Source organism: Phyllosticta citribraziliensis (assembly GCF_038025025.1).
Source record: "Phyllosticta citribraziliensis strain CPC 17464 chromosome Unknown J3D65scaffold_6, whole genome shotgun sequence".
Classification (NCBI taxonomy): Eukaryota; Fungi; Ascomycota; class Dothideomycetes; order Botryosphaeriales; family Phyllostictaceae; genus Phyllosticta; species Phyllosticta citribraziliensis.
In genome coordinates this window covers 919,384-933,078 of record NW_027117343.1, presented here as the reverse complement: position 1 = coordinate 933,078, position 13,695 = coordinate 919,384, and the positions used below count along the sequence as shown (strand labels likewise).

The 13,695-nt window shown below is 54.0% G+C and overlaps 4 protein-coding genes across 4 annotated transcripts; 3 read left to right on the top strand and 1 right to left on the bottom strand.

The window, feature by feature from the left end:
• Nucleotides 1-4,884: 4,884 nt before the first annotated feature.
• Nucleotides 4,885-6,641, top strand: J3D65DRAFT_364902 (uncharacterized protein). Its single transcript, XM_066795674.1, has 2 exons — nucleotides 4,885-5,753; nucleotides 6,192-6,641. The coding sequence occupies exons 1-2, from the start codon at nucleotides 5,004-5,006 to the stop codon at nucleotides 6,483-6,485; spliced, it is 1,044 nt and encodes a 347-aa protein (XP_066655231.1). The 5' UTR covers nucleotides 4,885-5,003; the 3' UTR covers nucleotides 6,486-6,641.
• Nucleotides 6,642-8,581: 1,940 nt separating this feature from the next.
• J3D65DRAFT_696171 (uncharacterized protein) lies at nucleotides 8,582-9,669 on the top strand (the record flags this gene model as incomplete). The annotated part of the gene is made up of 2 exons (XM_066804022.1): nucleotides 8,582-9,093; nucleotides 9,171-9,669. The coding sequence occupies 2 exons, from the start codon at nucleotides 8,582-8,584 to the stop codon at nucleotides 9,568-9,570; spliced, it is 912 nt and encodes a 303-aa protein (XP_066655230.1). The 3' UTR covers nucleotides 9,571-9,669.
• J3D65DRAFT_364881 (uncharacterized protein) lies at nucleotides 9,670-11,667 on the bottom strand. The gene has a single exon (XM_066795673.1). The coding sequence runs from the start codon at nucleotides 11,611-11,613 to the stop codon at nucleotides 9,856-9,858; it is 1,758 nt and encodes a 585-aa protein (XP_066655229.1). The 5' UTR covers nucleotides 11,614-11,667; the 3' UTR covers nucleotides 9,670-9,855.
• Nucleotides 11,668-11,805: 138 nt separating this feature from the next.
• Nucleotides 11,806-13,077, top strand: J3D65DRAFT_603111 (uncharacterized protein; the record flags this gene model as incomplete). Its single annotated transcript, XM_066798185.1, has 3 exons — nucleotides 11,806-12,493; nucleotides 12,552-12,777; nucleotides 12,834-13,077. 3 exons carry the CDS (start codon nucleotides 11,806-11,808, stop codon nucleotides 13,075-13,077), a joined length of 1,158 nt encoding a protein of 385 aa, XP_066655228.1.
• Nucleotides 13,078-13,695: the final 618 nt, after the last annotated feature.

Here is a 13,695-nt window from a genome sequence, read left to right as displayed (position 1 = left end):
TCAAATCAGGTGCTCGACACTTGTCAAATCTGTCGGAACAGATTCTCCGCGCAAATCCGATTCTCGAGGCGTTTGGAAATGCCCAGACCGTGAGAAACAACAATTCCTCGAGATTTGGTAAATTCATAAGGATCGAATTCACCCGAGCTGGCCAGATTGCCGGTGCTTACATTGATTGGTACCTCCTGGAGAAGTCAAGGGTGGTCCGGTTGAACTCGACCGAGCGAAACTACCACGTATTCTACCAGCTTCTCCGCGGAGCCGATCCGCAAATGAAGCAGGAGTTTATGCTGAGCGGACTCGACTTTGAGGACTTTGACTACACCAGGAACGGCAACGACACCATCACTGGCGTTTCTGATGCCGAGGAATGGAATTCATTGATCGAGGCCTTTCATGTCATGAATTTCTCGGAAAAGGACCAGAGGATGATTCTCAAAACGGTCGCCGCTGTCCTCCACTTGGGAAACATCACTGTCGTCAAGGAGAGCTTACGCGGCGACCAAGCGGCTCTAGACCCCGACTCTGAAGAACAAGCACGAAAGGTCTGTCGTCTCTTGGGCATCCCTGCAGACCCATTCATAAAAGCTCTGTTGCACCCACGTGTCAAGGCTGGCAGAGAATGGGTCGAGAAGACACAGACGCCCGATCAGGTCCGACTCGCGCTTGACGCTCTCGCCAAAGGAATCTACGAGCGCGGGTTTGGAGACTTGGTCAACCGGATCAATCGACAGCTCGAGCTGACTGGCAACGGCTCCGACGACTCCCACTTCATCGGCGTCCTTGATATCGCTGGTTTCGAAATTTTTGACGAGAACAGCTTCGAACAGCTCTGCATCAACTACACCAATGAGAAGTTACAGCAGTTCTTCAATCACCACATGTTCGTCTTGGAACAAGAAGAGTACGCCAGAGAACAGATTGAATGGAAGTTTATTGACTTTGGACGCGACCTCCAACCCACCATCGACCTCATCGAGTTGTCGAATCCGATTGGTATCTTCTCTTGCTTGGACGAGGACTCGGTAATGCCTAAGGCCACCGACCAATCCTTTACAGAAAAACTGCATCAGCTTTGGGATCGCAAAACACCAAAGTACAGGCGTTCCATGTTGACGAACGGATTTATCCTTACCCACTACGCGGCCGAGGTGGAATATTCAACCAGTGGCTGGCTGGAGAAGAACAAAGATCCCATGAACGACAATGTGACTCGCCTTCTGGCTCGGTCAAACGACAGACATGTTTCCACCCTCTTTGCGGATTGTGCAGATACTGATGAAGATGCTGGTGCCACGCGAAGCCTGGTCAAGAAAGGCCTCTTCAGAACTGTTGCACAGAAACACAAGGAGAATCTGTCAAAGCTCATGGGGCAGTTGCATTCCACTCATCCGCACTTTGTCAGATGCATTCTGCCAAATCACAAGAAACGACCAAAACTTTTCAGCGCCCCCCTCGTTCTCGATCAGCTCCGCTGCAATGGTGTCTTGGAGGGAATCAGGATCGCCCGCACCGGGTTTCCCAACAGATTGACGTTCGCAGAGTTCCGTCAACGATACGAGATCCTCTGCAACGACATTCCCAAAGAATACTTGGAAGGCCAGACTGCCGCCAGAATGATTTTGGAAAAGCTCAACATGGATCGTTCGTTCTACCGCGTCGGTCTCACCAAGGTCTTCTTCCGTGCCGGAGTCTTGGCCGAGTTGGAAGAGCAGCGTGATACTCTGATTAGCAAGATTGTCGGCGGCTTCCAATCAGTTGCTCGCGGTTATGTTCAGAGGCGTATTGCACACAAGCGGCTCTATCGTGCAGAAGCCACGCGCGTGATTCACCACAACTTTCAAGTCTATCTCGATTTGCAAGACAATCCGTGGTGGAAACTATTCGTTCGCATGAGGCCACTGCTCGGAGCTACTCGTCAGGCCCAAGAAGTCAAGAAGCGCGATGAGATGATTCAACAGCTCGAGAACCAGAGGCGCGATGAGGCGTCCGAGCGCCAAAGAATCGAAGAAGAGCGTCGTCGTGCTGAGACTGAAGTCCAACGCATCCAGGACACTCTCGAAAGCGAGCGCGCTTTGGCACTGGACAAGGAAGAAATTTTCAAGCGTCTTCAGGAACGAGAAGCTGAGCTTACTGAAAGACTTGCCGAAGCCGAGGCCGACTCTGACAACCTGGAGGCGCAACTGTCAGCGCTGATGATTGCAAAGAAGCAGACGGAAGAGCAAGCTGAGCAGTGGCGTCAGGAACTCGAACAAGCCGGTGAAATCATTGGAGCTCTGGAGACTGAAAAGCAAGACCTCCTGGACAGGATCACCGAGCTCGATCTTCAAGTAACGGACCTGGAAAGCTCTCGTAATCAGCGGACCGCGGCCGAGGAAAAGCTCCAGCAAGAAGTCAACATGCTCAACAGCCACCTTGGGCTGAAGGAGCGGAAGTTGAAAGATCTCGAGGCTAAGATGCTCAAAAACGACCAAGATCTGGATGTCAAGCTTGCAACAACTACGCGGGACCTCAATGCTTCCAAAAAGCAAATCAAGGACCTGGTCGATGAGAACCGCGAGATCCGAACGCAAATGTCTGATTTGTCAAACAGCGCCACCAGCTACGAGGACCTTGTCCGTCGTAAAGACAGTGAACTCGCAATTCTCAAGTCTGAGAACAAGCAGCACGAATCAGATCGGCAGAAAATGGAGATAGAGTGGAAAACTTTGTCGACTCGACATGACAGCATTCAGTCTCAACTTCGCGAGGTCAAGGCGGAAATGGAAGCCATGCAGTCTGCCAAGGCTCAGCTCGAGCGAGAGGCGGCGGATGCCAAAACGATGCTCGAGGCCAAATTGTCTGAAGACGCTGATGCTGTCGAAGAGCGAAAATTCTTGGCAAAGCAGCTGGACGATCTGAAAAAGGAACTGTACCAGGTTCAGTCTGATCTCAGCCGTGAGAGACAGTCTCGTGATGACGTTCAAATGCTGAGCGACCACAAGTACAACGGTCTCAAGAAAGACTATGACGGACTGAAGGAAGCCAAGATCAACATTGAAAAGGAAATGTACGTCCAACAGGATGTTCTTCGACGTGCCACGGAAGCTCGCGCGAACGCAGACAAGGAGCGCAAAGACTATCAAGAAGAACTCCGCAGCTTGCGTCAAAAGTTTTTGGAGCTACAGGAAGAAAAGCTTGAAGCCGAAGCCTCTGCCGAAACGAACGTCGTCCGCCTTGCCAACGAGCGACAGGCTGTGCTGCGCAAACAGCTGGAGGCCAAGGAAATGGAAACAGAGGATTTGAAGTCGGAATGTGCCCGTCTTTCCAATGAGGTTTCAGGCCTGACACAAATGATTTCCGAGTCGGACACCTACCGGGCTTACAACGACCAATACAAGGAGAGGCTCGAGCGAGAGTTGGTTACCATCAAGGGCCGCCTTTCGGCTTCGGAGAACGACAACAAGGCGCTGCTCAACAAGATTCAGCAAAAGAACCTCGACATTGCGCGGTCAAACTCCCGTGCTGGTGACACGCAAAGGACACGCATTACGCAACTGTCTAGTGAAAAGACCAAGCTGGAGGAAGAAAACAAGAAGCTCCATCGTCAAGTCGAGGATGCGCAACTCACAATCACCTCTCTCGAAAAGCAAAAGGAGAAGCTTGCTCTGGGCTTGGAAGATGTCAACCACGAAGTCACGCGCGAACAAATGGCCAGCCGCAACGCGGAGAAGGCAGCTTCAACTGCGAACCTCCAACTTGCTGACTCGAACCGCAAGCTTGAGACTGAGCGTCAACTTCGGACTCAAGCTCAGGCAAACATTCGCACCATCCAGTCGGCACTCGAAAATGCCAATGCAGAGCTTGAAGAGACCAGGAGTCAGCTGCTATTGCTTCGGAAGGTTTTCGATCCAGAGGGATCCGGCGATGAGCCTGTGACGTACGAGTCTGCAAAGGCTGACATCGACAGGGCCATCGATCTCGCCAAGGAGCTTGACCAAACTCAGCTGGCCCTCCGTCAAGCTAACGAAAGGGCGATCAATGCCGAGATTTTGGTTGAGGAGCTTCGAGAGCGTTACGATGGTGAGCTTAGCGACCTTGGTGCACGACACTCGAGCAATAAGCGCGCCCTCCTCGAGGAGATGAATCAAAACCAGCTCAACCAAGCTCACTCCCGTAACCCCTCGTACCGAAAGGATCTCGAGAACAGGAGACCTTTTAGTGCTTTCAGCACTCCTGTCGGCACTCCACCCTTCCAGCGTCAAATGAGCAATGCCGAGTCTGTCCGTTCTGACAGGACCACCGATACCGTCACGCAAAAGAAGAACATGGACCTTGCCTCAGAGGTTGAGCTTTTACAGAACCAGCTCCAAATGTCCGAGCTGAGGAACCGACACCTCCAAGGTCAAATTGACCGATCTCCAACCAAACGTTGGGAAGATGAGAGTCCAAGCTTGCGTCGTGTGCAGAAGCTTGAGCGGGAGAACTTTAGGCTGCACGATATGCTGGACGACTCTGCCAAAAAGGTCTCTGCTCTGGAGAATAGCCTCCGCACTGGCCAGCTGTCCCTCAAGGAAGTCCAGACCAAGTCCCACGAGGAGCTCTACGACCTGCTCAATTCGCAAGAGCAAAACCGAAAATCACTTCTCCAGTCACACAATGGCATTGTGACGGAGCTCGCGGACGCCAAGGCTGCGTTCGACGACATCAAGCAGGCGAAGCGTGAGTTGGAGGTCGAGCTTCGAGATGCACGTTCCGAGCTGACCGACATCCAATATGAGCGTGAGCAGGAGGCTGCCAACCACGCTCAGCTGCTGCAGGAGTTTAGCGACTTGCAGATTCGGTTGGACAATGAGCAATCGAAATTGCTCGATGTCACGTCCAGCCTCAATCTGTACAAGAGTCGTGCAGACGAATACTTCAGTAAGCTTGAGCAAGCCGAGATTGCTGTGCTCAAGGCAAGCCGCGCCGAACAATTCGCCAAAACGCAAGCCCGCGAGGCCGAGGAACAATGTGCCAGCATCATGGCGGAGAGGAAACAAATGGATGGCCTGGTTGAGGACCTGCAGACGCAGGCTCAAAAGTACGAAGAGCGGATCGAGGATTTATCCGCCGATCTCGAGGGCGCGCTCCAGGCCAAGAAGAGACTGCAAAACGAATTGGAGGACTACCGCAATCAACGCGCCATGGATATTGAGGACACGGAGACGAACATGGAGCAGACAAGGAGGAAGTACCAGGCGGAGCTGTCCAGTGCCACTCAAGAGTTGGAATTCGAAAGACAGAATGTCATTCGCGTCAAGGAAGAAAATGGCCGTTTGCACGAGGAGATTGAAGAGCTCCGCAGCAAGTGGGACGATGAAGTCCTCAATAGCTCTACCTGGGCCAAGGAGAAGGCTCGCCTGGAGATTACCCTCCAAGACCTCAGCAACTCTCGAGACGAGGCTGTCAACGCCCACAACGAGGCCCAGAGCAAGATTGTGAGCCTTCTGTCTCAGGTCCGCACGCTTCGCACTTCTGTAGACGACGTTGCTGCCGAACGCGACACGGCTTTGCTAGAGAAGAAGAGTCTCGAAGCTCGTCTTGCAGACGCGGCTCAGCGTCTTGAGGAGCTCGCCCATAGCGAAAGTCCTAGCCTACGCAACGCCGCCGAAATGGATCGCGAACTGCTTGAGCTTAAGAGCGGTCTCGCTCAACAAGAGGACATTGCTGCCGCCGCCGTTGGCAAGATGCGCCGCGCAGAAGCCTTGACCCAGGAGCTGCAAAAGGACATTGTCGCCGAGCGCGAGGCCAACGTTCAACTCCACAAGGATAAGGGTAGCCTGGAGAAGAAGGCTAAGGACCTCCAGCTCCGCCTGATCGACCTTGAGACCAAAGGCTTTTCATCCACAAGTCAGGATGTCAAGTACCTCCACGGTCGGATTCAAGAGGTATGTCATCACCATTAGTCTTGATTGAAACATGTGACTGACAATTGATTCTAGCTCGAAAAGTCCCTCGAAGAAGCCCAAGCAGTCCGCTCATCGGAATCCCGTGCCGCCCGCAGCATCGACCGCACGGTCAAGGATCTTCAAAACCAAATCGACAGGCGCGAGAAGCAAAGCACAATGCTCTCTGACGACCTTCAAAAAGCCCGCGACAAGATTCATTCCCTTCTCTCATCCATCGACGAGCTCCAAACGTCGGATTCGGCTCACCAGCTTGCAGCTAAGCGCGCCGAGCGCGAACTGTCGCAAGTCCGCGAAGAGAAGCTCCGTGTTGAGCGCGAGCTCGAGGGCTGGAAGGGCCTGCGCATGGAGCGCCGCAGCCAACTCGGGGTGCCCACGCCCGACCGCGCTGGCGGCAGCGAGGCGGGTGGCAGTCGACGCGACAGCTACGCCGAGATGCTGAGCGAGCTGCAGCCGCCACCGCATCTCAAGGGGCTGGGCGGTCTGGGAAGCGCGGCTGGAAGTTTCCGATCGTCGATGCGCAAGCTCTCAAACGGTACGCGGAATAGTTTTTTGTAGGTTGGACCTCCGCCCTAGGCGTCGTGGTGGAAGAGGACGGCGAGACAGACGACGACGCGTCATTTTTACGGGTCAAACGACAAAGGCTGCACAGAGCTGATTCGGCGCATCCGCTGCAATCGGCGCCTGAAGAGCTGGACGAGGGACACTTCGCTAGGGGCGGGGGTGGGTTTCTTGACGACTTGAGCACGCTTCATGACCTACACGATGGACACGATGACGATATGAATGCTTCTGCTGGTGGCGACGCTGACGACGACGAAGCCGTTGTCAGCGTCGTCGGCCGCAGTGGTGCACTCATCAAGATAAGATCAATGGCGTTTCTCTAGCTGGGTCTCTGGGTCTCCTTTTCCTTTCTCCGTCTCCTTGTCTCCTATCTCCTTCCTTCTCCTCCTTTCCTCCCCCATGTGTATGAGAGATTCCACCAGTCGTGGTTGATTCCCTCCCTCCTCTCTCCCTCCCTTTCCTTCCCTTTCTCTCTTCCTTTTCCTTTTATCTCTCGGTATTACAGCACAACTCATGGGTCAGCGCGCGTATGGAGTGCGTTTGTGTATGGATTTGATTTGGACAGGGGTGCATTCGGCGCGTGTGGGTGTTTAGTTGCTTGATTTTCCTTCTTTTCACTTATTCCCTCTATGTTTCCGTGGTCGTTTTTGCTGTTTTCTTTCAGAGCGTTCCAGCAGATTCAGATTCAGATTCAGATTCGGCTTTTGGCATACTTAATTCAAGGCCGATTGATTGATTCGTTGATTCATTGGTGTCGGCACTGATGGTGACCTGATTTGGTGGGTGTGGGTGCGAAGACTCCCCAGCCCTGTGTTTTTGTGGGACGTGATTGCTTTGAAGCTACTTTCGATCTAACATCCGGCATTCACGTACCGAGAATCAAAATCTGCTCACCAAAAAAGGCAATCAGCAGTGTTGGATTCCTGAGCATGCGGTGTTAGAGTTGGTCAGTGGAGTTTGCGGTAGCGGAAACGAATATGACTGCAGAGTGGTGCGCTCAGAAATACCAGCTGGCAAATTGTAAAGCATCATAGTGCCGAGTAGTCTCATACCTGCCGCGTCATATCACATCACAGCTTAACCACAAGCAAAAAGAGCTACCCACATGTAAAAGACCCTATAGCCCGTGATGCAGCACATCATAGTGCTCAACTCACAAGGCACACACGCACGGGCACCCTAAAGCATTCACGCGCATCAACCTACTCACTAGGACACATGTTCAGGGTAGTAAGGCATGTGCGCGTGGGCATGTGCATTTGACTCACTAAGTCAGCCGGCGCCTTAGCTGCCTATGCGCAGGTCTGGGGTAAGGTATATAAAGACGTAGAGCTCGCCATCTATTCAACGGAGGGCAAGCGAGCAAGCGGGTTAAGTGGAGAGTGGGGAGTGGTGCGACCAAACTCAAATGGTCGGCCGAGTGTTGACTTGGTTTGTTTGTTTTTTGGTTCTGGTTGCGTACGCTAGATTGATGAGTGCTGGAGTGTGAAGAACTCTAGAGTGTGAAGAAGATGGGTGGCAGTATTGTTATTCAATGATGGGGTTGGTTGTTTTTAACCTGGGTTGTGCTTTGGCATCATGGGCCTTCTCTAGATTTGATGTGGAAGTTGCCGTGAGGGATGAAAGCAGAAAGAGCTTTGAGCTCCATGTGTCGACATTGCCATCACAATCTGCACTTGCTGCCGCTATAAGCAATGCAAATTGGGCAGCACAAGGTAGTTATTTATTGAACTATCAAATGGAGGTGCTCAGCGGATAATTCGCAGTGTCTAATTACTGCTGCGTCAATCATTTCTTTACTGGAATGGTCTTCTCAATCGGTTCTGATTGGAAATGTTTGACATGACCCATAAATGTCCTCCAATCAAGCCTAATGGTTCAACAAGCAGCCTTGGAGCAAGGCATCAGTGATCTAATCAGTTTTGTTCTTTTTCCCTTGGATTAGATGTCTTCGATTGTCCGTCTCTCATTAATGCAAAGTAGGTAGTCACTTCGGAATTGACGAACAGTCAGTCAAGCTGGAACTCTCGGCGCTCCCAACTTGCACCTTCCTGTCTGCGATCCCCCCAGAAACAGCGTCGAGATACAGCATGACTTTCGTTCCATCTCCAACCTCCACCATTCAACACAATGCTGTCCATCGCTACCAGATTTATGAATACACTCGCTACTCCAGCACTAGACGCCATCAGACCATATTTTCCATCACTTCCCTCAGCAGCACAGTACCTGCTGAACTTCCTCATGGACGCGGCCGCAGAGCTCGCACGCCAGCAGTCGAACAGCGTCCACGGCGAAATTCCCTTGAACAGTCCCAAACGTACTTGCTTTTGCGTCTGCTCCATTCGCTTACTGAGCTGACCCTAATAGTGGAGCCAGACCTGCCCATGCGCGTCCTCGATACGCCTTCTGAACAAAAAGCCTTCTTCAAAGTCGGCAAGGCAAGCGGCCTCCATCCTCAAAACTCCCAACGAGCCATTTCAGCTGACGCGTTTCGGCGGCGGCAGGTGATCCAGACCAGGCTGCGCCGGCCAGAGGACGGGCAGAAAGTGACCGTCTACGGCATCATCGTGCACGTAGGCAGCGACGAATCCGAATGCCTGTACGTTGTGCCGGCCACCCTCTCCCTCCAAGCAAGCCAGTCTCCCTTCTAACATCCCATCTCCGCTCCCTTCACAGCCTCGTCGAAGCCTCCGGCCACTCCGCCACGGTCCGCTCAAACCAGTCCGATCCGCGCGGCAAGCACGGCATCATCTACACGACGCCGTGCCCGCCGTCGCCGCTCGTCGACGAAAAAAAGCTGCGCGGTGCCATCTTTGCCACCAAGTTTAACTATTTCCTCGATCTCCCGCCCACGACGCGCGTCAACTACAAGTCCCTCTTCATGGTGCGCCATGACGCCGAGGTGTTTCCCGTGGCCAAGCTGGAAGTCGACAATCTGACGGCGCTCTGTTTGAATTATGAGGAGGTGACGGGGGGCCAGAAGCTGCATATTGAGTTTCCTAGACCCCCGGAGGATCCGAAGGCGCCGCCGGCTTATAATTCGCTTTTTCCGAAGTCGGAGAATGAGGTGGACTGAACGGGGGGAGTCGGCGTGGTCGTAAGGCAGAAGAGGGTTTCGGTTTGAGAGTTTTGCCACAGAAGTTCGCTTGGATGATGATGAAAGTACACTGCAAGACGGGAAAAGAAATTCGAGGTATTCAACGCAGCTGCAGTGTCGAGTTTGATATTTCCGTGCCAGAGAACGCCTCGCCAGTGAATGACCCGTCGGTCATGGAGTAGATAAAATCAACATGATACAATGACACGCTCAAGTTCAACTCCCGTTACGCCATCGACGCCCTCATTGCGGTACCAGAGCTAACTAGGTGTTGAAGAGCAGCGTACCAGAGAGCGGATTCTTCGACCGCATCATCTTGTACTCCTCTGCGGCAGCGTCTCTCTCCCCGCGCACCATCCAATGCCGATTATCGAGCAGCTCCTGGTTCAGTTCGGCCAGGGCTTGATCGCTGCTCTTGCCGTTGCCGCTGCTCCAAGGGCGCCACCAGCTACTCTGGCCAGCAGCAGCCGCGCTGCCGCCGTGCTTCGCCCTCCTCTCCTCCTCGATCCGGACCAGCTGCTGCACCATCTTCTCGAGGTTGTGGCGGCCGGCGAGCATGCAGTTGCGGCACTTGACGCGCTGGTCGTCGTCGAGGTTGCCGATGTTGAGGGCGAGCTCGGCGTCGGCGATGGCCTGGCGCGTCCACTTGAGCCCCTTTTCGCGCGACGGCGCCGACGTCGCGTACAGGATTTCGCCAATCAGCGTCATGACTTCGGCGTCGTCGCACAGACTGGCCGACGTGCGCTGCAGCGGCTCGTCGCCCGTCGGCGGCGGCGCCGGGTATGGCTTCTCGCGGATGAACCAGAGGAACGTGGTGATGAAGTCGCCGTCGTCTTTGGCGGCGTTTAGGTCCGGCTCAGGGCCTTGGGGCGCTTGGCGGCGAGCGCGCAGGATGGAGAGGAGGATGGGGAGGGCGCGGTCGACGTCGCCGCTTCGTGCCTTGTGTGCAGCGAATTCTTTGGCGGTGGAGAGGATGTTGGTTGTTACGTATTGGGCCTTTTCTTGGATGACGCCGCTCTTGTCGATGATGCTGTCGCCCTCAGGGACAGCGGTTTTTGCAGTGTCGAGCGCCCATTGATACATGGTGTCAGCTTCCTGCGTACGCCCCTTTTTGACGAGGAAGTCTGCCATTCTGTTTGCTGCTTCGATGCGTTGACGAGCGTTGAAACCCTTCGTGGTGAGTATCTTGATATAAAAGTCTTCCGGTGGTGCAAAAGCTGGCCTGCAGTCCTCCTCTCGCGGCGCTTCGGGGGATCCAGGCGGCACAGGCAGGGGATTGGGGTTGTTTGGCCCTATGACCATTGCAGGAGGGAAAACAATCAACCGCTTTTTGTCTGTGACCCAAGTATCAAGCGCTTCGGCGCAACGTCCAAGACTCATCAGCACCTCGTGGTATCCGCGTCGCCAGGGCTCGCTCTTCGCTTCGATATCCAAGCCCATTTTACCCATGCCGAGCAGTTTGACGGGAATGTCGTCTTGTTCCTTGACGCCTTGGCCGTCAATCTCTGGGTCTTCCAATCGCCGGACACAGTCCTTGTACCGCCGTCCAGCAACGACAGGATCGCCCATGGCCAGTACCGACCATGCCGGATCATCTACACCGCGGGCATCCCGGTATATCCAACGGGTCAGCGAGGACCACTCACGCGGAGTTGGTCGATCTCGCTCAAGCCTTTCCTGGAAAATGCCGTATTGTGCGACGCCGAAGAAGGCAGTAGCAACGACGCAGATGACGAGTGTTCTGGTCGTTATCCAGGCATTGTATTTCCATTTGGCCTTTCTCTCAGTCGTAAGATAGCGGGATAGTTGCCATTGACCACCATTCTGTCGATATCGAAATTCGGTTGCGGCGGGGTGGAGGAAGGGCAGCTGCGGTCGTGGATTGGCTGGAGACACGACCAATAGGAGCTGCGAGTTGTGGGTGAACGGGCGCGGTTTTGGAGGCTGAAGGAGGGCGCTAGGTGACAGCAATGGTCTCCGGAGAGGATGCAATTGTCGCGCTGAGAACCGTACGGCCTGCATGGCGGGCAGGTGTCGTGGCGCGCAGTGCTATGCGGAGACGGTGATCGCTGTGGGCGGCTCTGGCTGGAGGGTGTGGGTGAGGGCGGTGACAATAATGCCGGCAAAATTTCTCGATTAATCTTTCCTTGGTCCCGTCCCGACCACTCAACGCGCTCCCTTCACCAACACACCTTTTTTCGTCGCGTCGCCAAAATGTCGAAATCCGAAAAGCCCGAGAAGAAGAGCAAGAAGGAGCGCTCCGAAAAGAAGGAGAAGAAAGAAAAGAAGTCGAAACGTAAAGAGGCAGAGGCTGCTGCCGCCCAGTCCGTCGACACCAGTGCCGAGACTGCTGCAACGAGTTCCGCACCTCTCGACACCGGCGCCGACTTCGTCGCCATCCCAACCGAAGCCACCGATGATGCGACTTCTGAGCACAAGAATTCAAAGGCGCGCCGGAAGGAGAGGCGAGAATCGGAGTTGAAGGAGAAGAAGGATAAGAAGGACAAGAAAAAGGCCGACAAGAAGGAAACCGACGAGGCAGAGGCCGACGCACAAGAAGAGGCGCCTAGCAAGTCCAAAAAGTTGGAGAAGTCTGAGAAGTCTGAAAAGTCTGAAAAGACCAAGAAGTCGAAGAAGAGAAAGCACGACGAGACGGACGACGAATCTGCGCCCGCTGACAAGTCGAGCAAGACCAAGGAAGAAAAGGTCGAGAAGAGGGAGAAGAAGGAGAAGAAGAAGCGCAAGAAGAACGATGGCGAAGCAGCTCAGTCCGAGACTCCCGCGGCACCACAGGGTGCTGCGCAAGAGGAGCCTGCGCAAGAACAGCAAGACGAGAATGGCGCTCAGGACGGAGAAGTGGACGAGGATGGAAAGCCCAAATCGCGCTTCATCTGCTTCATTGGTATGATGCTGTCAAATCATGAAGGATACGGAAACTGGCTAACGTGAATCCTTCGCAGGCAACCTTCCATACACTGCCAATGCCGAATCGGTGGCCAAGCACTTTGAAAAGGTCCATCCCATTTCGATCCGGGCGCCCATGCGGGACGACAACAAGAAGTCCAAGGGCTTTGCGTTCCTCGAGTTTGACCGATACGACTACATGAAGAGCTGCTTGAAGCTATACCACCATTCGCTGTTTGAGGCTGGCAAGGGGAAGACGAGAAAGATCAACGTCGAGTTGACGTGAGTAGTCTTGCTTGTTATCAAACCTACAATGACGCTGACATGGTTTCCTCTAGTGCCGGTGGCGGCGGAAATACCGAAGCCCGTAAGGAGCGCATCCAGCACAAGAACGAAAGGCTCAATGAGCAGCGCAAACGTCGATTCGAACAAGAAGAGAAGGAGAAGAAGCGCGCGCATAGGAAGCAGGGTGCCGGTGGCAATGAGGCTCCTCAATTCGATGGGCCGGTCGAGGAGGCGCAACCGGAAGAGAGCCATTTCGCAGGTATCAATCCAGCTAGATTGGCGATGATGCAGCGATAGGTTTGTCGTAAGGGATGGTTAAGAGTGGGAAACGGATCTGGGAAAGGAACAGGACAAAAAACAATTGGATGGTGCTGGCTGGCTATACCCGGACACGAAGCAGCTAAGAAATTCATTCTCGCAAGTCGGATTTCTTGTGAGGCAACGAAATCGTATTGGTGAAAAATCCTAGAGGCAGCTGCCAGATTCTGACGTCAATGAGGGTGAGCTCTGATGCCGTCTGCCGTGAAGTTGCAAAGCTAATGGCAGGATGCAGGCCGAGACACGAGCGGCAGTGGAACTGCGGTGACGGCAAGCGGCGAAGATGAGCCGGTAAGCGGTAAGTCGCGTCCGCTCCCGTCAGGTCTGGAGCAGGTGGTCCAGGCAATAGCGCCATGTTGCCTGGTGTTGTGGATCTACGACCCCCAAAACGGGTTAGACCAGGGTCTTGCCGCCTAAATCTTCCATCCCAAATGGCCACACGTGATGCGCGTACTTGCGCGACGCAATCAACGCGTCTTCCTATATAATCCTCTTTGTTTGCTCTCTTCTGTCTCCATCGCCTTCTCCTCCCTCTCAACCACACCTCGTTGCGACCCACTCACTTCCAAACCTACCCTCACTTTCGCAATCCCTCGA

Bases quoted from the DNA above. Each gene is read 5' to 3' on its own strand.
- J3D65DRAFT_364881 (XM_066795673.1), bottom strand. From the start codon at position 11,613: ATGCAGGCCGTACGGTTCTCAGCGCGACAATTGCATCCTCTCCGGAGA.
- J3D65DRAFT_364902 (XM_066795674.1), top strand. From the start codon at position 5,004: ATGGCGGAGAGGAAACAAATGGATGGCCTGGTTGAGGACCTGCAGACG. The intron at 5,754-6,191 runs GTCGCCGAGCGC...CTTGCAGCTAAG, and splicing joins AGGAGCTGCAAAAGGACATT to CGCGCCGAGCGCGAACTGTC.